The sequence below is a fragment of the Rhynchophorus ferrugineus genome, unplaced genomic scaffold, assembly GCF_030347505.1.
Source record: "Rhynchophorus ferrugineus isolate W39M unplaced genomic scaffold, kcgeb_rfMv2 rfM3, whole genome shotgun sequence".
In the NCBI taxonomy this organism is placed as follows: Eukaryota; Metazoa; Arthropoda; class Insecta; order Coleoptera; family Curculionidae; genus Rhynchophorus; species Rhynchophorus ferrugineus.
The window spans coordinates 6,521,101-6,545,176 of record NW_027472582.1 but is presented as its reverse complement, the minus strand read 5'-3'; the positions used below and the strand labels follow the sequence as shown (position 1 = coordinate 6,545,176).

The following is a 24,076-nucleotide window of genomic DNA, read 5'->3' as shown; positions in this document are numbered from 1 at the left end:
AACAGTTTTTTACACATTTATTAATTAAAACGTATTTATTACCACATATTGTAATTTTATATATTCTATAAATATGTACAAAAATAGAACATTTTTATTTCTAATTTGTATTTTTTAGTTATTTTATTCAAAAACGTGTAAAACCAAATAATTATATTACATTTCATCAAAAATACATGAGAATTTACAAACTTGCGACATCTAAAAAACACCAAAATGTGAATTTATAAAAATTTAATGATTAGTGAATTTATAAAGTCACAAAGCAAGTTTAACTTGAATAGCGTTTCTTTATATAATAGTAAGTTTGATCAGCGATATCTATTGATGAAAATGCGAAATATCATTGTTAAAAAAACTAACCTAACTGTTAAATTCCATACTTTTGACGGAAGACTAGGTCTACACCAGAGGAAATAAAAATTCTTCACAATCGCCAGTAAAGGGAAATCGTCAGTCCTAGGCTCCAAAGATTCACTAAAGTCAAGAAAAATCCCAATAGTGACTTATAAGACAAAAAGGTTGCTTGGGCAACGACAACCAGTACGAATCATCAAGGCCATCTCAGATCAAGTGAATTTCGGACAAACCAAATCCGAAATAGTAATTTTCTGTCCTCCTACTAGTAATGACTACAGGAGATCAACCAGGATCCTGGAAGAGAGGAAGTATTGCTTCAAGTAACGTTTGAGGATATCAGGTAATTACTGACGGACAAATCGGATGGAGACGCCTTCCCATTCGCCCAGGTCGTCGTGCCACGAGCGGCATACAGAAGTTTAAAATTTCAGACCTTTTTCTCTTTCACCGGAAAAGTGAAAACTGCCAAGTATGGTCACTAATTAGAATAAGGCCTAACGATTTCAAGGTCCCAACAGCGCAAAAGCAAAGCTCAATGGATAAGAAAGCGCCAACTAGCTGTACAAACAAATTTGGACACAAAACCGACCATTAACGTCTTAACCAAATGAGTTTATGGTACAATTATCATCATCATTAATTATTTCCAATTAATAGCATGAAATCTATAGGTTCCAATCAATTTTATGGTTCCCTATTAGCCTCATATTAATAAAAAGGTTGAAAACCATCAAAAAGGTGCCTCTGATCATTATTTATGGTATTTTGTTTTCTATTTAAAATTTTAATTATTTATTTTTATTATCCTACCTTTCTTTTGTTAGAGATATAAAAACTGTTCGTTCTTAAAAGACTGCAATAAATAAAATCAACTAAAATAAGACTTTCATTTTTCATTATACTTTATTTCTACCTATTATTAAACAGGTTCCTTTGATATTTTTTTATGAGATCGTCGAATATTCAGGCTTACGACCTATATTTTCATAAAAGAATCCGCTTACTGTTCGATCTTTTTACTAGGATTAAAGGCAGTATTGGTTAACTTCTTAAAAGATTCTCTATTTTAGAGTCAAATATAATAAACTTTGTCATTAAAAAAAATAGTAATTAATTAAAACAAAGATCTGAATTGTCTGACTCTACTGATAATATTTGAGATCAAGTTACCATTGAAAGTTATATTTATGTCACCGACTCAACTCAATACTTCATAGAAACTCTCAATATTGTTCAGAGCATTTCATTGTTCAAAAACCGGAATAAATAAAACCAACCAAAATAAGGCTTTCATTTGCATTTAATATACTTTGTAAAATATTATACATTATTTCCATGTAACATAGCAAAACATAATCTATATATCGTTTCCTCATAAACTTGGCCACTAATTTGTCATAAATACTTTCACGAAACGTAAAACAAGGCAGCATTGTTACTCACATTCAATTTATCTAAAAAAAAGAACAAATTAGATAATTATAACTTAAGCGAATATTATATTTCCTTTAAAAACATTTTTAACACAGTAAACAGTAAAAATAAACACAGTTGCCTACCATTCTCAGTTCCAATATTATTAATCAGAATCAGATCCTGATTCGGACAGGCACAGGTCCTCGTTTAGCGTTGCCAGATTGCCGTCGGTTTTAGTTTGTATGTTATCTGGTGAATCGCTGTCCGAATCGCTATCACTACTTGAGCTTGAACTGGAAAAGAAATCAACATTACTAATGTTTTCTATAGTTACTGGATAACTGAGTTTTTTTTTAAACACTCGAACATAGTCCGTTGCCAAGGAAACTGACAGTACATTCAAAATATTTAATTGAAATTAAAAAAAATATGAAGATTACATATTTAATGACGCGTGTAGAGATAATTTCTTACATAAACATCTCAAAAATCATTCATGAAAATTAATAAAACAGATTTTTTGCACTTTTCATTTTAAAAAGATAAAACAAATAAATACCTGTCAGTAATAGTGCCTACTCCGTTTTCGTTATCGCTATGATTGAACACGGGGGACGAAGCCTTCCCATTGTTTACAGGATTGTGTACAGGTGGAGCAGAAAGACGACTATTATGATGGGGTGGATTCGACATTACTGGTGGTACTGGATCGCTAAAGTCGTCCATTCCTATCATGGGAAGGCTGGCAAGCAAACTAGGATTGTGCGTTCTGCAAAATTGTAGATATTAAAAAAGTCTTCAACAGAGCTCCATTAACTTACTCGTTGACATTTGTATGAATGTCCCTCGACCGACCTGGACTCCTTTGATTGGAAATTCCTTGGTTTGGTGAGGGATGTCCTGGACTAGCTCTCAATGGAGAATGTTTGGGCATTAATTGAGTAATTTGTCTATCAGGTCTACGGCTACCTGATGTTACTCTAGTTTTACTCGATACCCTATGTGCCACTACATTAGAAGCTGGTGGTGTGGCGGATCTTTGTGTCATACTCGAATTACCCCCACGATCAGAAGTAGAAGATTGAAGTCTATCTGTGATATATTAAAATTACTGGGGGTTATTACTACATCAAATATGATTGCCTACCTTGTGGCAATTGTGTTTTAGTATGTTCACTTCTTGTCTTCTTAACTTGAATATTACATGTTAATTTCTCTAAAGTAATCTCTCCGGTAACTCTATCTATAATTAGAACACACTCTTTTGTGTATGGGCGTTGGGAACCTTTGAAAACTGTTTGTGTTGTTCCTGCTCCATCTAAAAATATATAGTTAAATCTAATCTAATAGTATGAATCAATATATATTACCTAAATGTGGAACAGTAACAGTTACTTGTTGATTGTCTCCTACATCTAGAGAAGCTTTCTTGCTTGTATCCACTGAGGCTGGTTTAAAATCATCTGCAAACACATTGATTCTTATTAATTATAAGCTTAAAACCACTTTTAATATACAAAATATCAAATATTTTAGTATATATTTGTCATATTTAATATTCCTAGACAATTTTTAATTTAATTATCATTGATTAAACTACGTTTTTACTAAATCTCCAAATGATTGTAGGATCTTTAAATCAGACATTTAAAAATCCACCAACAAAATGGAAAGTGTAGCCTTTTTGCTGCTGTATTATTACATACTTACATCTAACTGTGTGAAAAGCTTTTGATTTAGGATTGGTAAAGCTCTGGCCTATTTTTAATTCTCTTATTTCGTTCCCTAAACCCAATTTTTCTGCCATATTTTTAATATTTACTCCATTCCTTGGTTAATTTAAACAGAGGAATTTCCAAATTTTATATTAAAGGCGACGAATATCGATCACGTATCCAACTGCTGGTTTATTTAGATGCTCACTTTAACGAATTATATATTTTTCATAAGAAAATATCCCTATTTTCTTGTAACGTACCAACACACGTATTAAAAATTGTAAAATAATATTGACCTACTTCTTGACATTAGAACTGACACTGGTGTATTTGAACTAAATTTGACAGCTGTAGTCATAGAGTTATATAGAATGTAAATTTTATTGAGGCGGAGCAACCGGAAAATTGTTTTATGGAGTTCTCACCACTAGAAGTGCGGGACTTTTGGTTGGTTTATTTCTATTTACCCTCAAAAGACATTTTTTCTGTTTTTTTCATTTTTATAACCCATCAAATAAACTAAATTGATAAGTTTTATTATTACTTTATTAGTATTAAACTATTACATACTAAGAATAGTAATTTATTGGACTTTTTTTTGGTTTCGACGCAATTTTTATATAATGGCTAATAAAATAAAATATACTATTATTTATTTAATTATATTTTTTATATTTATTTATATAATTTATTATTATTATCAATTATACTATACTGTAATTTTATTAGTATTATTAATAATATATGACTAAATAATAATCATTTATTGGACTTATTTTTTTCTTATAGACACAATTTTCTTTGTCTACACAGAAAGCATTTTTTTACTTTTTTGTGACTAAATTATAATCACTTTTAGTTTTTAGAAATAGACTTTACTAAACAAGTATGTTTGAAAAAAGAAGCTGAATATATTTTTGTTTACATTTTTTTAAATATTAACAACAAAACAAAAATTCATAAATAAATTGAGAATGGTTATATGGAGAAAAGATCTCATGCCATAGTTGGAAATTCCATCTACATTGTTTTATTATAATATAAAAAGCTCTTTCAGCTGTTAGCTCAAAATAAAATAAATTCATTCACAACAATACATATTCACTACCGGTGCCTGTAATAGTAATTAAACCAATTAATTAAATTTAAGCAGGATCACACAAAATAATTTGCTAAAGAGCTTTTTTTATTTCAAATAAACCTTAAATATTAGTATTTACTAACAGGGATTTACCGGTTTTATTATCTGTACGTAATTAATACATAAATATATGCCTTTTATTTGGATGCCTTTTAAACTGAATTTTATTTGCTGAATAGTTTCCAAAAAATATTTAGATTTTAGTGACATTACAGAATATTTCTATTTAAGTTGCATATTTTATGTCGATAGAGCAGGATTCTGTAATAGTTTTATACTTGTTGACATATTTACTAGTAATAATTTTATAGAAGGTTGTACAATTATATAAATTACATTTGTTTGCAAAAAAATAAGCTGTTTTTTTGCTTTATAATATATTTTTGTCATCATTTATATAGGTAAAAAATATCAAAATATCGAACATTGAACTTTCTCCTGATTGGGTGGGGTGGGGATGAAAAGGAAATCTCAGTAAAATATCATCCGCCATGTTGTGGGGAAGTATATCGGTCCTGTCAAAGTGATGAGGTTTTTTGAAATTTAGTGCGTAAAAATGGAAGAAACAAAAGTAATTTATCATATTGACGACGAGGAAACGCCGTATTTAGTGAAAATTCCCATATCACCCGATAAAGTAACTCTAGCGGACTTTAAAAATGTACTCAATAGGCCCAATTACAAGTTTTTCTTCAAGTCAATGGATGACGATTTCGGGTAAATTTTATGTAGTATTTTAGATTAGTTGGCATCGTTTATGCCGTACGTGCTCGGCTTAAAAATGAAATTCGTCAAATTTATCAGGTCGAACGGTTTCCATAAAAGTGACTTGAACTGTTTTGAGGCATGCATTGTGTGTAAATGTAAACATACATTAATAGTTCTTTTGACAGCACAATGTATAGGCCTGGCAATGAACTTTTTTTTCGAAAACTTATGTTTTAGCTTGTCTAAATATTACATTTTATTTAAAGAAGAATTTTTTTATGATATTATATTATTGATAGTAAGATTTGAAGTGTTTTATCTGTTAAATTACCTAATATAGAGTGATTATACATATTTTGTTTATGATGTAGTGTTGTCAAGGAAGAAATTATTGAAGACACCGCTCATCTTCCATGTTTTAATGGTAGAGTTGTAAGTTGGGTAAGTTGGCTCGCATTTTGTTTGTTTATTTTCTACTTTTTGTATATATTATTGTAGCTTGTATCAGCTGATGGTTCAAACCAATCCGATGGTGGTTCACAGTGTACAGATAGTGTCTCGCACCAAGCAGAATCAAGGCTTCCTCCCCAGGCTCCTGAATCAGTATGCACAGATACTGAATCAATAATAAGTTCAAGACAGGGTAGAAGACATCACAAATATACATCTAGAATAAATGGTCATCTTCCAAGGTACATTCATTCCTTTTATTTAGTCTTTTGCTTGATTTATTATTGTTGCAGAGTATATGAGACTGCATCTATAGTTAGTTCAGATATAGAAACTACCAGTTTTCAGTCAGAAACAACTGGTAGACATACAGCTTTGTCAGAATGTTCAAGTGTAAGCCGTTTACATGTTGCCGGGAGAAAAAGGCCACAAAGAAGGAGAAAACAGAGGCTACAGGTTTTTTTTATTGATTATTTGCTAATCTATTTCTACAATTTATCTTATTTTAGGCAATGTCCAGGACAAGTTCGTACTCAAGCATAACAGATTCAACAATGTCTTTAAATATTATAACTGTTACTTTGAATATGGATACAGTAAATTTTTTGGGTATATCAATTGTTGGACAGAGTAATAAGGGTGGTGATGGTGGAATATATGTAGGATCCATTATGAAAGGGTATGAAAAATATTGTAACTTTTAAAAAACAAGTAGTATTTAATGATGGTCTAATTTATTTAGAGGAGCTGTGGCTTTAGATGGTAGAATAGAGCCAGGTGATATGATATTACAAGTTAATGATGTAAATTTTGAAAATATGTCAAATGATGAAGCTGTAAAAGTATTACGAGAGGTGGTTCAGAAACCAGGGTATGTATAAAACCATTTTATTCATGATAGAAGTGCCCTAAAATCAAATGATAATTCCAGACCAATAAAATTAGTTGTGGCAAAGTGTTGGGATCCGAATCCAAAAGGTTATTTTACAATACCCAGAACTGAACCAGTCCGGCCCATAGATCCAGGTACTTAATAATTAAGGAGCTGTGTTTGGAATTACCTGAGCGTGGTGGATGTGATTTTAGGTGCATGGGTTGCCCACACAGCCGCCGTCAGAGGTGATCCCGTTGCGAGGCCACCTAGCAGTTCAACAGTATCCAGTACGTCAATAGCAAGTACTATTCCAGCCAATGAACGTGAGTGTCTGCTAGGTTCTGGTATGTATTTGGCTGCACTGCTTTGGTTTTGCACTTATTTCATTCCATTCCATTACATGTTATTACTTTATCATTCGTAATCGTCATTACTAAGCTGAGCTAAGCTTTGTGGGATCGCTTCATTCAATTAATCTTCTCAATAAGTACAAGATACACAGAAATATTTTTTCCTCGTTTGCGATTTTTATTTTGTTGTAATTAATAATTTAAATTAAATGAAACTTTAAAGAAATCCCTGTGACACTAAAACTGGCTACCACAAATGCGCATTGTACTTATTATTTGAAGGCTTGATTGTTTCGTGTCAAAATGAACTGCTTTTGAAATTTGATCCTTATGTCCGTGTTCGTATTCTATTGCCATCTAGTGCCATGAAAATGTACAACATAAACGCATTCTTGATATATATAATATAATTCATGAAGCCATCTGTCAATGTGGCATGCCTTGCGAATTTGATCCTTGTTTTTTGCTATCTACTGTCATTTAATTTGTCAATATAGTTTATATATTCTATATAAGTAAAACATTTAAGATTTTGTTCTTCTGACATTTGTCAGTATGACATATCTTTATAATTTGAATCTTATATTAGTCATACCGTGGTAGAGATTAGTGCCATTTGGAGTTGTCGAATCGTCGTCACACCAATTTATTCGTGAAAATATTCCAGAGAGGGCGCCATAATAGGCCATTCAAGTAATTTGATTGGTCAATTTAAATTTCTATTATAGGCACCTGTAAGAAAAATATTTTACTGTGAAAACATTTGATTGGCTCATTAGTAATGTTTGGCACATGACAGCTTTGACATCATATTTAATTGACCAACGAAATTTAAATAAAAACATTTTTTTCAGAAATAAATTTATCTACAAAATATAATATAAATATATGTATAGAATCAGTCTCAATTTGTGAGACTACTGATTTATTAATAATTTTATGTAAACAGAAAATCACACATTTCTTTTTTCAAAAGTTTTACTAAATAACCTGAGATGTACACTACTGTACAGCGTAAAACTTATGTTTGCTTTTATAGGAACATCTGGACTGAAGTTTTAGAGTCAAATAATTAACGGTAAGAAAAAGAGAAAGGGGGATACTGGCTGAGTGAATACAAATTTTACCCTTACCTTCTAGAGTTTGTTCAAATGTTGATGATACTTGCTTGAAACACCCTGGTTGTGGGCTTTGAACAATTGAAATAGGCACTACAAATATAGTAAGACAGTTTAGAAATTAATGGTAACTATTGAGAACGGAAATGTGACTGACTCCTTCAATTTACGTTCTATATCAATTTGATTTTGATCCACTTCTATGACACACGTGATAACGATCATAAATCTGTTTCATGTTTAATCCAACCAGTTTAGGATTTTTAATGTTTTGTAACTCATTTCTTAAAAATCGCCGGGTACTTCTAATCTAACCAAAATGTTTTCTATATAGGGCACGTTGAAAATGGCGAAATAAATAAACCAATCATAACACAAAATGAAATAGTAAGTCCCCGCTCTTAGCATAACGAATAAAACAAGTAATATGTTAAAGGTAGCGACATCTACATGTTGGATGTCGCAAAACATTTCCCCAAAATTTCTTATTAAGTCTATTTCTCTATGATATTAGTTAGTCATAGCACGAACTCTACGAAGTGTGCTACTTAAAAATCCAAAAATGTCCAGAACGAAAGCGATATTTCGTCCGTCAAATATGATGCTTAACTTTGTGGGTAAGGCTTATGAGTTTTTGAGTAATCTTCATTGTTTAAATTTTGTTCCTGAGCGAATCTTTCAGAATTCTTATATTTCAGCACAAGCTAGTGTAAGTAAAATTTGAACTTCCGTTTATACTGGAGACTAGTTTTAACCCTGGATAGGTTGAATTTCTTCCGGTATTATGCCATAAACATACAGGGTAGTTTCTTTGTCTTTTTTTTGTTCACATACCGTACTATAGCGATATTATTGGCATAAATAATAAAAATTTCGAAATGTCGGTGAATATTTTGTCAAAAAATTGAATCTTGTTCAGCAGAATATTTTACCATCTGCATGTGGAAATTATGTTTAGCTTTGAAGTGAATAATTTCGCCAAAATTGAAATTGATTATTACTTGTACAGCCCATTTTTTTTGTAACACAGGATAACTGATATTGAGATTATTCCAGGTTAAAAAGATCTACCGTATATTTTTTTTTCGGCGATAACATGTATGGAATTTTATGTCAATAAGACACGTTATAACCCCAGGGCTTGTTTCTTGCAGATCTAGCCGAGCCGCTGACTGTGAACTCGCCCATGGCCGAAATCATCCAGGCGATGCAACGGCCGGATAGCGGTCTGGAGATCCGGGATCGGATGTGGTTGAAGATCACCATTCCGAACGCCTTCATCGGGACCGACATGATTGATTGGCTGATGACGCACGTCGACGGCTTCCCGGATAGACGGGACGCCAGAAAATACGCCTCCCATCTGCTCAAGGGCGGATACATCCGGCACACCGTCAACAAGATCACGTTCTCCGAACAGGTAAGACTCGATTTCGAAATGTCCGTCGTTGTTTTGTCATTGAACCGTTTCCAGTGTTATTACATCTTTGGGGAACTTTGTACTGCGTTGAATAACCTGAAATTGCAAGGTGACACCGACAGCGTCGGTCCCTTACCCAACGTGCCCGGCTACATGCCCTACAGCGGAACGTACAATCCCTTGGAGTACATGCCTATGCCCTTTTACAGCGAAAATACGATTTACGGTTACAATAAGGAAGAGAGCGTGCTCAGCGGTAGCGGTGAGTACAGTTTCCTCATTAACCGTCCTGTAAATAGACACTTGCGTGGTAATGATGTGATATTATGGCATGATAAGTGTCATCATTCCTTCTATCCTCGCGACTCTTTTCTCCGTAGTTATTTTCTGCACAGTTTTACGGTTTTTCCTTTAAGCTACTGAAATGTGCGTGTTTCAAACTCGTAACTGATCAAACTCGTCATTGTCAGTAAAAGAAGCTATATGTTTTTTATGAACTGATATATTAGGAGCGTTGGTATAGGACGTTAACTATAGTTGAAGGCAGTTTCGCTTTTTGAGTTTTTACGTTTTTTTTTTAATATTCAAGTGTTTTGATATTCTGTTGATGTTTCTACTTCAAATACCTACTAAAGCAAAGGAAAATGTATTGATTGAAGATGTTAGCATAAGCTCTATTGAAAAAATGTTTATTAATCGTTTAGATGTATAATTTGAGTATTTATTTCTTGAACAATAACATTTCTTATGTTGGTTCAGCAGGTAGACGTTCTGATTGTTGGTTTTATATAACAGATGTTTTCATTTAAAGGTACCAGAAAAGTTAAAAAAGAAAAGTTAATTTACTTTAAGGGTTAAATTTGGAACTATGTGGAAGGTTTTTGTGACGTTACTCTATTCTGTTGGAATCAAGTTTTTTGTATTATGGCCAGAAAAGTTTTAGGTTTTTTTCGGTGTTATACTGAGCTGGTTGTAAAAATTTCAGGAAGTAGTTGTTGAATCACCGTTTTTGTAAAAATCCCACGTGGAGTTCTCCCTGTGTTTAGTGATCAACAAGTGATTTCTGAATTATGAATTTAGTATCAACATTTTTAACGATATAGCAAAAATTTTCGATTTAAATTGCAGTAGTACATATTTAATGCATTTTACAACGGGATACCCAATGTTATCATGCAAGAGGTGTGCATTACTGGCTAATGCTTGCCTTTTCCGCTATAGACTCGCTGATTTTTGATATAACTGTAAAAAGTTGTGTACTATAAGCACAAGCTTCGTTTAAGTTATGATGTCTGTCTATGGTTCTTTTTCATTTTCAATTGTAAGATATTTTCCATTGTTTTATTCTTCCTTTTTGGATATCTTTCGACTTTTCCAGCTTTATGGGTTGTTTATTATCATTCACGTTAAAATCGTAAATTTGAAGCTGTTGAAACCAAACTCGACAACTGCGAGATGTTCCCCATCACCATATCACCACATAGATAAACAATAAGTGTGATAGTGTAATTAAATCCTGAACCAGTGGCATCGTACCAGAAAAGGTACAGTTACTGTTTACTGAGCCTTAATTTGTGATATCTTAATGAATCTTAATATCTCATCTTCACCAACCGTTTATATTATTCAGATTGGTCGAAATACAAACGTAGCTGTAGGTAATTTTCGGTATAACTCAAATTCGCAATACTGTCAGAATTATAGTTAATATCCTGTAGAATCACGCTCGTACTTTTTTTTACGTATAAAGAGAAGTAGAAAGTTTTAGGTACGTAGTATGCAGTACAAACAAACTATCAGAATGGGTAACTCTGTTTGTTTCAGATGTCCTTCTTATAGAGTCATCGTAAAGTAACGGTTGTATATCATGTAAAGATCAAACTAGCAATAATGACCGTTGGAGAGCGAGAATTACGAGACGATACTAGTGTACCTTTAATTGTTACTAACCCCCGTTCTACTAACTCATTAACTGAAAAGACTGGTGTGATTCCTATAACTATGCACCGATAGTATTTATTTTTTTGCCATTAAAATCGCGCCCAATCTCCAATGTTACTTTTCCATACCACTTGTTTTCATGAAGAGGCTGAAGATAAGCGAGTAGTTCAAATGTACTTAAATGTATTTAAAAAAAATGTAACATTGGAGAAGAATGGATCGATGGACGTTCTTTATAAGCTTTGCATAATGCATAATATTCGATAAAAGCATCAGTCTACATTTCCTTTAATGTTTGTACAAATTATCTAATACTCACTAACACCTAATGTTTAAGCCTAACTAAGTGCCAAAATTAATATTACTCGATCTTGTTCTTTATTTAATTGGTTTGTTAAATACCTGGCAGGCGTTTGATTTTTTTCAGTTTGTCGAAAATGGCGCCGTTCTTATGCCAGATATGGTTTTGTTGGAATTTAGCACCGGTTAAGATTATGCAACTTGTTATATTTGTGTTCGATGTTATCGTTTACGTTTTTCTTTTCTTTATAACCAGAATGAACTGGACCATATCTTTCGCGTTCTGGGCCATATAAAACCATATAAACATAATTGCTGTAGTAATTAGTACAAATGAAAAAGAAGAAAATCATATCAAAACTGCCTTCCTATAAATTAAGCGACAATTAGTTCAAATAGCCCACTGTCAATAGGAAATAAAGTAAATTAAGGATTATATTACGAAAGTGTTTTACAGTCTGCCAGATATTTCTTTATAATATAGACATACATATCTAGTTAAGTTCATTCTGTTTTTTTTATAAATAAATTTTATTCCACTTTTGTTTTTTTGTTTTTTTTTGTATACATTTATTGTGATCCTTGTCTGTTTTTCGTTGTTTTAATTTTCTTTTTTAGACCAAAATATACACTACGAAGGTAAATATGCCGTCGCTTATCAACGGTATCCCCAGACCTCTTTCCAATGGGACTATTCTCTCTTGTTTCAGGCGGTAGTTCGAACGGCTCCGATCAGCTGAAGGATAACGCCGGTCACAGCAGCGCCAGCGACTCCGATCTGACGTCGCTGGGTCCGAGGTCGGGCATGCCGCACGCCATCACCGGTAACGGCAACGGCAGCAGTAACGGCTCGGAGCGCAGCAGCGGCACCCAGCCCGGTCAGGGACAAGGAGCCAACAAAGACATAGCCGGTAGTAGACAGTCATTTAAGATTGCTATGGGGAATCCATGTGAAATGTTTGTTGACGTTATGTAGATGTGACCCTATGGTCGGTTTAGATGATTTTTTTTCGTTTGATTTTTCTCGGTAGGATCGTTGGATACCACGTATCGATCGCTTAAAAACGCTTGAATCGCCGCAACGTTGATATTACAAATGCTTCTCACTTGGGGTCGAGACAATGGGCGCACTTAAATCACTGCAACATGGTTTTTCTAAATTAGATGGGAGCCTCCTAGATGGGTAATTTTGTTGATGTTATGCGACAACGTTATGTTATGTTAAGGATTTAGCGTTTAATATACATGCGTTACAAAATGTGCAGAGCTTGAAACAAAAACTTTAAAATTACTCGAAGCCATTTTATTTTAAATAATAAATAAAAAGTAAGAGAATTCTTGGAAATTTTAACAAGAAAATATCTATTTTTAGCATACATTACTTGTTCTCAGTTGTAACTGATTTTAAAGCAATCTACACATACATCAGTTTTGTGATTACAACTGTAGCACACTAATTTCGACATAAGGAATGTCGATTTGTAATATTTGCAAAAAAGTGCAACACTTCATGTCTTTTGGGTTTCCTGCCCTGAGGTTCATTATCTGTATCGGTTGGCGTTTATGGGAATTTGGCATGTATTTTCTCAATGTCTATCCAAGACTTAAATTACTTTCTAAATTCTGCGCCTGTATGATATGATAAGGAACATATCTGATCAAAAGTATCTTCCTCCTCCTCTTGGTTTGGTTATATATGTCTGATATGCAACTTATTTTATTAATGACTAAGTTTCTATCGCAAGGGGATGTGAACTATATTTGCCCGGTTTGGCTAGGAATACATGCTTGAAAGCGGTTCACATCTCGAATGTTTATATTGCTTAAGGATTCCTGATTTATTTAATTGAATAAGGTCAATTCGTAAGGCTGTTGTAATACATTAACGAGTACGTCTCTAATGATGTCATAAGACTTAATTCAAATCTTCTTTGACACTGCGAGAGAATCAAAGAATTAATTCAAAACAATTCCTCAAAAATGGTAATCGCTGATATTGTATTGTCGATAAGAATTGCACATCTAGGGGCACTCTTTATGGGAAGCAACGTTAATGTGATAGCCATCTTTAATATTTCAAAACCAGGTTCGATGGCAATTTTTTTAATTGAGTTGAAATTTTATTATATTTTTATGTATATATTTTTATGACAACTTTATGATGATTTATTTTAAGTACTTTTGCGTTGCCTATGGGATAAGAATCAAAACTAGTGCAATTAAAAAAATCTGTATATAGATGCCATGATTAAAATATATAAATTCATAGAAACAAATAATAGCTTAATTTCGTTTCTTATTGATAAGTATTATTTGGACTTCGACCTATGGCTTGTTTCGTGTTGTTTAGCGAGTTTTTGTTGTGTTGGGACCAGGAGTTAGTTCTTAACATTTTTTGCCTTTCTCCTACTCATTCTCACATTTATCTAATTCGGATTTGCGTATCTAGCGGGCTATGCTGCATTGATCTAAATAAATGATCACAGAAACATTCATACAATACAATACAATAGCCAAGCATTAATGTGCAAGAAAACACTTTGGTTATTGCTGACATTTTCGTCAACAGATTTTTTTTTTCAAAAAATTCAGCTGACGTTGGGTAGACCTCAATAATGATGTCTTTATTTGTTTAGGGCGATTACGATTTGCCATGTAATTGAATTGAATGAATAAATGAATGTTGAATAAATGTTACTTGTGGTATGTAAATATGACTATACTAGCACAAATGATGACGTTGATAAGAATTCATTCCTGGTCTTAATATGTTAAGCTGTTTTCAGCCAGTAATTCGATATTATTTTGAAATGTTCAGAGGTATTTTTAATTTTTCTTTTACATGGTACATTAACATGTTTTGTTTTATTAATGAGTTATGATCTGATGAATTTGGTTTTCTTAAACATGCTGTAGAATCCTAACACTATACGGAACAATTTTATCAAGGTGGCATTGTATTTTTAAATGTTAGAACATGGTAGAACTCTGATACTATATTTGCCACTTGATCAAGTATGCCTTGTATCCGTAAATGTGTATTGACGTATAAAAAACCTGGTAGAATCCAAATACTATTTTACTAATGCTACATAATTATATTAATTTTTATCCAGTATATACATATATTTAATAATTGTTGTATATATATGATATATGAAGAAGAAATAAAAAACAACAAATATAGTTTTTAATATTGTAGTTAATCTAATTTAGATCGGTTACTAAATGCTATGTTTAGTGCAGCTAATTCAGACGAGATCTTGTTGCATGGGGCATGATTTAATTTTCAATAAACCTTTTTAGATTTATTTTAGCTTTTTTTTGTTTTATTTTGCCTATTTTTGGATTGCGATTAATCTCTTTCTGTTGTTCGTCGTTGAAAAGCCCAAGCGAATAGCGTTAGGTAGATTTTCCAAGCATTGTGGGAAAGCGCAGGTAACGTTTGTTTGTTAGGATCAGGAATTAATTCTTATCGTTGTTGACCATTGGTCATGTAAGACGTGAATTTGCGTCCGTTATCAATAATCGCTGATTTGAATACAATATGTTTTCATTTTGTACTGTCATAATATTTATTTTTCATTTCTGGTCACAATATATCATATAAAATTCTTATTTTTCTCCTAAATATAATATATGTAGTTGTAATATGTAGCGTTCTCGTTAAACTTTAACATTTTTGTAAGTACGTGTTTAAATAAGGATGTACGAAAAGTGATGGCGGATTATTAATCATCCATCCGTCTTATGCGTAAAGTTGAGACTTACCTTAATCACCTGTCAAAACTATGTCAAGTGTGAAAGTCTTATTTAATTTAGGCCACTAGATATCAGTGATAAGAACTAATTCCTGGTCTTGATAGTCATTTGTATTCTACGTGTTAGATAGTCGATGGTTGTTTACATTTAATTGTAGGTTTTTTAATGGGATTTTTTAAATTAATATGTGGATTTTTATATTGTGGTTAAAAATGTTTGTTTGGTTCTTACTATTCGAGACCGTTTGACGTTAAGAAAAAAATCAAGCTAAAAATCCATCTAAACATTTCTTGTTTTAATACACTTTTTTGTTTCTAATCCACATTGCCTTTTACGTCGGTCGGTTTTTTTTTTAATTTACGGCTAACCCAATCGTCCTGTTTAATTTAATTTGTTCACTAATTCGTTATTTTATTGCAGTTTTAAGTTACCTCTAAGCGCAATTTTCACAGTAGGCATTTTTGCAATTTTTTTGCAAAATTTCCTCGTTGGCAAGGTAAGTTCGGCTTGTTTACTTCTCTGACCACGTGACCAAATAAAACCTGCACGACATCCTTTCCTCGTTCATCGCCATCACCATCCGCACCCACATCCATCCCTCCGGCTTCGCGGAGGCGGTCACGACATTCTAACGAGAGCGTTTTCTTTTTGTTTTCCTTTTAGATCAGATGGGCGTCGTCAGCTACCAGTTTACGCAAACGTAAGAAGCGATTCGACAGATTCAAATAATCAATACAAGTATACCATAACGATTTTTTAAAAATTTTATAAATGCTTAATGTATATTACTATACCGTTACATGTACAGGTCATTTTTTTCAGTAGCCTAGACACAAGATATAGATTATAGTCTTATGGACAACTAAATAGTTCGTTGTGTATAGGGTAGCTCAACAATGCCATGATTCCAAACCCTACCAATACTGGTCGGAAGATAGCTAATGCAAGACACTTTTGTATTAAGTAGCGGCAGCGTTAAAAGTTTCTTGTAACTGGTAAAATTCCCAGAAAAAATTAGTCACGTAGCATTCTTGAGGTACTCCATAGACCCTGAATAGTTTCTAACGGAGCAAAATTAGGCACAGTTATATTTATATACTTTTAGGGCAGTACCGAGGGTGTAAGACAAAACATTTCCATATCTGGAAAAACAAACGATCTTTCGCATTTCGTTTTGACCCAATCTAGATGGTCGTGATTCCAAATTGTGCACGGTTAATTTCGACAGTACTTTCTTATTTTCATGTCCGATTATAATTTTATATATGGGGTAGCGTAATGCAGGCTATATTTTTAAAATACAAAATTAATTGTATAAATGGTTTATTTTTGACTAACATTCCTCAAATTCTACATCCTTGCGAGTTGGTCAAGTAAGCCTAAAAATATGTATCTTACAATGGTACCGAGCCATCATCAAATATTTAATCTCTGAAAAAAAATGTAGGACTGTTGCACCACCCTATAGTTTATTTTTAATTTTTTAGACGTTGTCTCGTAAAAGTTTTCTAAAGACTATTTTGTGATATATATAAATTTTCCTGTAATATTTTCATTATGTTATTATTTGCATGTTATGGGTATTAAATCTTTCGCCTATGGGGTAGCTCAATTATGGTATGTAGAGGGGAGATTTGTTATGCTTAAGGAATCCTGGTGCGGTTCTTGAGGTACTCCATGGACGAAGTCCATAACGGAGCAAAGTTAGAGATGCATTTGTATTTATATTGTTTTAAGAGGAGTATTGGGGGTTGCTTATTTTCGTAGTCGGAAAACAAAAGAGCGCCGTCGCGTTTTCTTTCGACGCGAGCTAGATGGCCACGATTCTGAATCGAGCGTGGTCCATTTCTGTGAAGATTTTTTAAAAACTTTTGTTTATAGTAGCGTTATATTATACTTTCTATAGATATATATATATTTAAATATTTTATACACTGCCAATATCTTTAGGTGCTTTTTTAATTTTGAAATAGTTTACGGTTTATTTGCTTTGATATTGTCGTCTCGTGTAAAACTTTTGAACTATTTTGTGATATACATAAACTTTCGTACGATGTTTTAATTATATATATATTTTTTTTAATCGATTTAACTCTGTCTCCGACTAATCATTGTGTATGTAGTTATTGTTTCCGAGCATTTAATAACCTAGACCTACCGATTAGGGACGAAGACCGTTGTAATAACTAATGCTAAGAACAGGGTAATGTTTGTTTGGCATTTTTTCGTTCTCGAACCGTACGTCAACCTTCAATCCGAAAGAAGTTAGGAGAGAAGGGCGGGGGGGCAGGTGCGCCTCCGCCTTTTTTTGCATTAATTCTCGTTGAATTGTTTAATATACATGCTATGTTTGTGGAAAATACAGGGAATTATAAATGTAACCGAAATAAAAAAAACTACTATGTTGTGTGACTGAAATTATCATTTTACTTTATTATACAAAGAAAAATGTATTCGAAATAAAACCGTTTAAATGTGTTCTTTGCCCTTTTTATTTTCCCATTATGAAACTGGCGCTTTTAGGAAGTAAAGTTAGTAAGTGACCGTTTTTGTTTAATAAATGGTGAAGGGGCTCTTCTAGGGATTTTCGTGCCTTCCTTTGAAAATTGAACCACCCAGATCAATGCAACAAATGGAATGTTGTATTCAAATAAAAAATAATTTGTTAAACACATTAGTGTCTTTTTCAAGATCGATCCATTTTTATTTAGAAATGATGTATCATTTCAACTACAATTATTCTAAAGATAATTTTTTTTAATCACGCTGGTGTTCTACCCATGTTTTATTTTCCATTTATGCTTAGACTTTTCTGGATGATGATGATGATCTAGATTATTTCTGAACAAATAATATATTAATTCCGAATTATATCAGAACAAAGCTTGGTGTTTTATTTAAAAAAATAATTTTAAGTTATGCGAAGAAAATATAATGGATATAAAAACGTTTAAGTCTGTTATTTGCCTTTTTTTTATCATATTGGTATTTATACCCGAATTCTATTCAAACAGTTTTGTTACAAAATGGACAAATAACTTAATTAAGATAACCAGTTATTCAATTAGGTATGCAAATTTGATGTTTAAAATGAAATATTGAAAAAATGTATGTTTATAGAGTGAAATATAATCTTAATATGTATTATATAAAATTTATTTCAAAATGGCGGAGGTAAAAGTTCTCAAATTAAAAAAAAACGGATTTATCAAGGCAAATAAGGTACATTTGCTCACAATCGATTCGTCGATATGACTACTCTGTGAGCCTGACTGAAATACTAATTTTAAAAAGAACACTATATATAATTGAAGTGAGTGAGTATTCTAGACGCACTAACTATGAAATATTAAAGAACATTAAGTAAAAATACTATCAGTATTGGCCAGAAAATTAATAAATACAGGTAATAACTCTAAAGAGTATCTAATAATAGCACAATCGCCACTTAGGAACTGTGAGGATAAACAAAAGAAAATTGTATTGATGGGAAACATACTGAACAATTTTAGGATCATAATTTGAAGATAGAGATGTAAATCTATTTAACAGCACCATAATACGCATTTGACATAGTTGAGTAAAGTTATTAGAGACTCATATACATAATAAACAAAACAAATAAGGCCCAAACGATTTGACGATGCAGCTCTGTGTTGTATCAGATTACCTAGTGATATTTACGTAAATAAAATGAAAAATTGTAAATTTGAAGATCATTTTAATGATAGCCTAACAATCTTATAAGCATGTACAACTACAATACTTCAAATATTTTACAAAATATTTATTTAGTTATGCTTTATCATATCAAGTTTTCCTACGAATTCTTCAACTAGATATCTGTTTAGTTTCTTTTACTTTACTTGACTTCAGTGACAACATTTGGTTTTCTGTATATAAGTATTATTCGAAATTTCTGTATGACATAACACGCATACCAGACGTGTAAAAACTTGATAAAATCACATTATTCATTCAAATATGTGTCACTTAACCTGGTAAGGTATGGCCCATAGAAATATTTTATGTACAAAAATTTTATATAGGTCTTTCATAATCTAACCATGAAGGGATTTGATAGACTCTCGTGTGCCCTGACATCACACACGATATAATGTCTAATTATAACACAAAATTATTAAAATAATGTATAAATAAAACCTGTACACACGAGCTGTCCATTGCGAGCAAAACAACTACGTCACGTGCGGATTTGTAGGGTTTTACAGCGCATTTAAAATTCCACTATTTGAAACATCCAAAGTAGTTTTTAAAAGTAACATCTAGCCTATTTAAAAATTATACATTTTTTATCGCAGCCGAAAACAGAAATATCTGCAAAAATGATTCAAAACAAAGGAATCGAGGAAACAAGTTATCATCTTTTTATCTCACTTTCATTAACAAAGAGGGAATTCCAATTAATCAGTAGGTCTCTTCTGGATCATTACATATTTATGATAGTTAACCGTTATAGATAACTTTGCAACCTTGCTTACTCTGAATTCTTCGTAGTGTTATTATTATTCATTGTGTAATTATATTTCATATACATCATAGAAAAAGTATACATTTCTATTGACACTTAGTTTAATACAATAATAGGTTGTATGCACATATATAATATATATATATATATATATATATATATATATATATATATATATATATATATATATATATATATATATATATATATATATATATATATACATAATTGATACGCGTTATGCGGCATCATAGAATTTAATAAACTCCGGTTCTTTCCGTTATATTTTGCGACGTTGCCGTTTATTTTCAAGCGATCAGCAGATATAGAATCCAATCACAAAACAAAGTATTTTATAAGGATGTGGACAGTGGAGTTAATATTTGAAAAATTTCGATATATAAAATATCGATATATCATATAATAAGAAATATCGATTTTTCTTTTGCAATAGCAAGAAAAAATTTCGGGATTTAAAAATTGTATTGATGTATCTTCAAAAAATATCGGAAACAAGAATATTGATATATCGTTAACATTCTCACGATATTTCTTGACATCCCTAGTATTATTTATATTTTGGGAATCCAGACGTTGTTGTGGCCTTAGATCTATTTTACTTAATTGTTTATATTGGTTTACACTTTATTTGTTGTTATACATTTCATGGTTTTACTATAAATAATAGACTCTGATGGATAAATTATTGACTTGTGAACATTGTAAAAAAAGCTTTTGTAGCAGTTCTAATGTGAAGAGACATATAAGGAAATTCCATCCAGGTGCCAATTAAATTTTTATCTTACAAATTGAATTCGATTCAATACAAACTCATTATATTTTAGGCATAATTGACCCTGTGAAAGTAAAAATTCAGATAAATATGGCTCGGTGTCCTTTATGTGAGCACACCTCATCAAAATCACAGCTCATTGATCATATAGAGTCATCTCACAACATTAAAATTGAAGAGGAAACATTGAAGTTTGACTCGTTTGAAGATTTTGAGGTGTGGAAGGAAAATATTGAGAGAACAACTAAATCCTCATTTTTTAAGAATGGTGGTTCTTATTTTGGCAAAAATTGTACCACTTCTAAATTCGAGTGTAATCGTTCAGGAATGTATAAGAGTGTATCAAAGGGTGAGAGGCACGTAAAACACCAAGGAAGTATTAAAATAAATTCACATTGCCCTGCTGGTATAAAACTGACACAAAAGGGAAGGGAATGCGAGGTACAATATATTAAAACACATGTGGGACATGAAAATGACTTGGGCAAATTATTTCTATCAAAGTCAGATAGAAATATGATCGCGTCGAAACTAGCATCTAAAGTTCCAATGGATGCTATATTGGATGAAATCCGAGATAATTTGGGTAGTGGCAATTTGGAAAGAATAGATTTATTGACTCGTAAAGATTTATATAATATTCAGCGTGCCAAAAGATTGAATTCCACAGGTATAAGGCATAAAAGTAAAGCTATAAGTCTTGAAGCATGGGTAAATGAGGTAAAAAATACAGGATGTGTTTTATTATATAAGCCACAATCTCAGTTTCTGGATACCTATCCCACTTTAAAGGAAGAAGACTTTATGTTAATTATAATGAATGAAGAACAATATGAAATATTAAAAGAATATAGCCTTGATTGTATATGTGTAGATTCTACACATGGGCTTAATGCATATGGATTTGAATTACATTCCTTGCTTGTATTGAATGAATTGCGAGAGAGCTTTCCATGCTGTTTTTGCATATCAAACAGATCTGATGAAGAAGCAATGAAAGTATTTTTTAGTGTCGTGCGAGATAAGTTGGATTATACTATTGAACCTAGAGTTTTTATGTCTGATATGGCTGATTATTATTATGATGCCTGGACTGCAATTATGGAAAAGGCTGACTCTAGATTATACTGTACATGGCACGTGGATCGGACTTGGAGGGAAAATTTAAGTAAAATATCATCGAAAGAAACGCAGTCCATAATTTATAAACAACTGCGTACAATGATGCAAGAAACAAATGAAAAAATATTTAAAAGGATGCTTGAAAGTGTTTTGACTTCCATTTCAAATCAGCCAGAAACCAAAACATTTTATGATTATTTCATGAAGAATTACAGTAACAATACAAACAACTGGGCGTATTGTTATAGAGTACAAAATGGCCTAACTACCAACATGCACATAGAGCAGATGCACAGGTCAATTAAATATCTCTTCCTGGATGGAAAACACACAAAAAGGTTAGATAAAGCAATTACAGCGATAACGAAATTTTGCAGGGATAAATTGCTTGAGCAGCTCTTAATAATGAACAAAGGGCGGCTTTGCTCCAAAATAAGCAGCATAAGAACTCGGCATAAAATTAGCGAAAGTTTAAATTTTGAAGATATTGTTAGCGTTGGGGGAGGATGGCAAGTTGTTTCAACTTCAACAGAGTATTATATTCATGAAGAAAATAATGCCTGTAAATGCAACCTCATGTGTAGTAATTGTGGTATATGTTTGCATAGGTATTCTTGTTCTTGCCTTGACTCAACTATAAAATGGAATATGTGTAAACATATACATCTATTGGGAAGATATCTAAAGACATTTTCAGCAGATGGAGAACATGTAAATACAGGTAATTTTATTGTTTATATAGCTATTTATAATATGTTTTGAATAGATTTGGTCTTCATTACATATTTTTTAATGTAAACAGACTATTAAATTTTATGTCATTGAGTTATTAATTTTTATATCACGTTAATTATTAATATTACACTATTTTTGTTTGTATAGATGTATTATATGAGCCGGAAACTGAGACTAAAGCGCATGTATTAGGAGAGTCATCGTTCGCTACCGAAAGCCCGTTAAATCGAATCTGCCCTCCATCCATGAAGGATCCATTTATCGCATCTAAAAAACAAGTTCACGATATGTTGTTACATACCGAGAGTCTTTTAGAAAAATGCAAAACAGTCTCACAACTCGATGTAATTAAAAATGCGCTGCGTCCAATTGAGACGACACTAAATGCTCTAGAATGTAAAAAGGAATGTATAGATCCTGATGAAGAATACATGTTAACGTAATGGAAATAAATAATTTATCATTCAAATCTACAATCTGAAGGGTATCAGATTCCCTGATAATTTAAATCACTTGGCAACGTTCCTAAACGAGATAAAATCCCTAAAGAATTATTGACATTTAAAACAATGACATCACAAATCAAAATAAATGTAATGTTTATTAAAAAATTTTTGTTAACACAATAATTTTATACCTAACATATAATTGTCTTAGTTGTGCAATAAAATTGGTTGATAGTAGAGGTAACAATACAAATTTGTTATACATTCAAACTTTAATATATTTATCTGATTTTACTGTATATATGTATAGCAGCCTCTAAATAAAAGCACTGAAAATATTCTAGATTCACTTATAATTTAAGTAATTTGGCAACGTTCCCGAACAAGATAAAATTCGTAGAGAATTATTGACGTTTAAAAATAAATAAAACGCCTACCCTGATGCAACTTAACAAAATAAATAATATATTTGATGAATGATACAAATGATATATAACATTACAGAACTGTTTTATGAAATAAAGGGAATTATTGTATATCAGAGCTAATGTTAGTAACATATAAATTTAAAATCCAAATGTCTTTGTGATATTAATCTTAGTCATAATGAAAGACAAAGGAATTATATATTTATCATAGGATAAAATTCTATTTATAAAAATTTTCTGTGGAATAATTAATGAGTTTTGGAAATTAAGATAACTCAATAGTCCTTTTGTAATATTTTTCAAAGTATGTTCGGTAAAGTGCATTAAAGAACATAACTATGTTACTTAAATTTACTAATATTCACAAAAAAACCATAGGTAGTAATGAATTACTTTTTGGTTTCATTTTTTGTAGTACTAAAAGTTATCTTTGTAGATAAACAATGATCGGTAACGTGTGTTAGGTATATATAATTCTGTACATCACCTATATTAATGCGTA

At 31.8% G+C, this 24,076-nt stretch overlaps 3 protein-coding genes across 20 annotated transcripts; 2 read left to right on the top strand and 1 right to left on the bottom strand.

Annotated features, from left to right (window-relative positions):
• Positions 1 to 1,642: 1,642 nt before the first annotated feature.
• Eaf (ELL-associated factor) lies at positions 1,643 to 3,721 on the bottom strand. The gene is made up of 7 exons (XM_076400682.1): positions 3,487 to 3,721; positions 3,147 to 3,239; positions 2,924 to 3,094; positions 2,598 to 2,868; positions 2,336 to 2,545; positions 1,920 to 2,069; positions 1,643 to 1,814 (listed from the first exon to the last, which is right to left on the bottom strand). Exons 1-6 carry the CDS (start codon positions 3,581 to 3,583, stop codon positions 1,940 to 1,942), a joined length of 972 nt encoding a protein of 323 aa, XP_076256797.1. The 5' UTR covers positions 3,584 to 3,721; the 3' UTR covers positions 1,643 to 1,814; positions 1,920 to 1,939.
• Positions 3,722 to 4,898: 1,177 nt separating this feature from the next.
• On the top strand, positions 4,899 to 18,036 carry dsh (Segment polarity protein dishevelled). Of its 18 annotated transcripts, none has more exons than XR_013005099.1 (13): positions 4,899 to 5,352; positions 5,715 to 5,784; positions 5,842 to 6,035; positions 6,087 to 6,249; positions 6,303 to 6,472; positions 6,536 to 6,664; positions 6,725 to 6,819; positions 6,880 to 6,954; positions 9,290 to 9,555; positions 9,610 to 9,817; positions 12,507 to 12,707; positions 15,979 to 16,054; positions 16,222 to 18,036. XR_013005099.1 is itself a non-coding variant. In XM_076400145.1 (12 exons), exons 1-12 carry the CDS (start codon positions 5,192 to 5,194, stop codon positions 16,260 to 16,262), a joined length of 1,809 nt encoding a protein of 602 aa, XP_076256260.1. In that variant the 5' UTR covers positions 4,925 to 5,191; the 3' UTR covers positions 16,263 to 18,036. The 18 variants fall into 18 exon arrangements, 14 of the variants coding, with proteins under 14 accessions (XP_076256261.1, XP_076256265.1, XP_076256258.1 ...); XR_013005098.1 differs by having other exon boundaries at positions 4,925 to 5,352; positions 6,880 to 6,990; XR_013005097.1 differs by having other exon boundaries at positions 4,926 to 5,352; positions 6,880 to 7,011.
• Positions 18,037 to 20,614: 2,578 nt separating this feature from the next.
• LOC143193768 (uncharacterized) lies at positions 20,615 to 23,483 on the top strand. The gene is made up of 3 exons (XM_076400133.1): positions 20,615 to 20,832; positions 20,896 to 22,686; positions 22,848 to 23,483. The coding sequence occupies exons 1-3, from the start codon at positions 20,745 to 20,747 to the stop codon at positions 23,141 to 23,143; spliced, it is 2,175 nt and encodes a 724-aa protein (XP_076256248.1). The 5' UTR covers positions 20,615 to 20,744; the 3' UTR covers positions 23,144 to 23,483.
• The last annotated feature ends 593 nt before the right edge of the window (positions 23,484 to 24,076 follow it).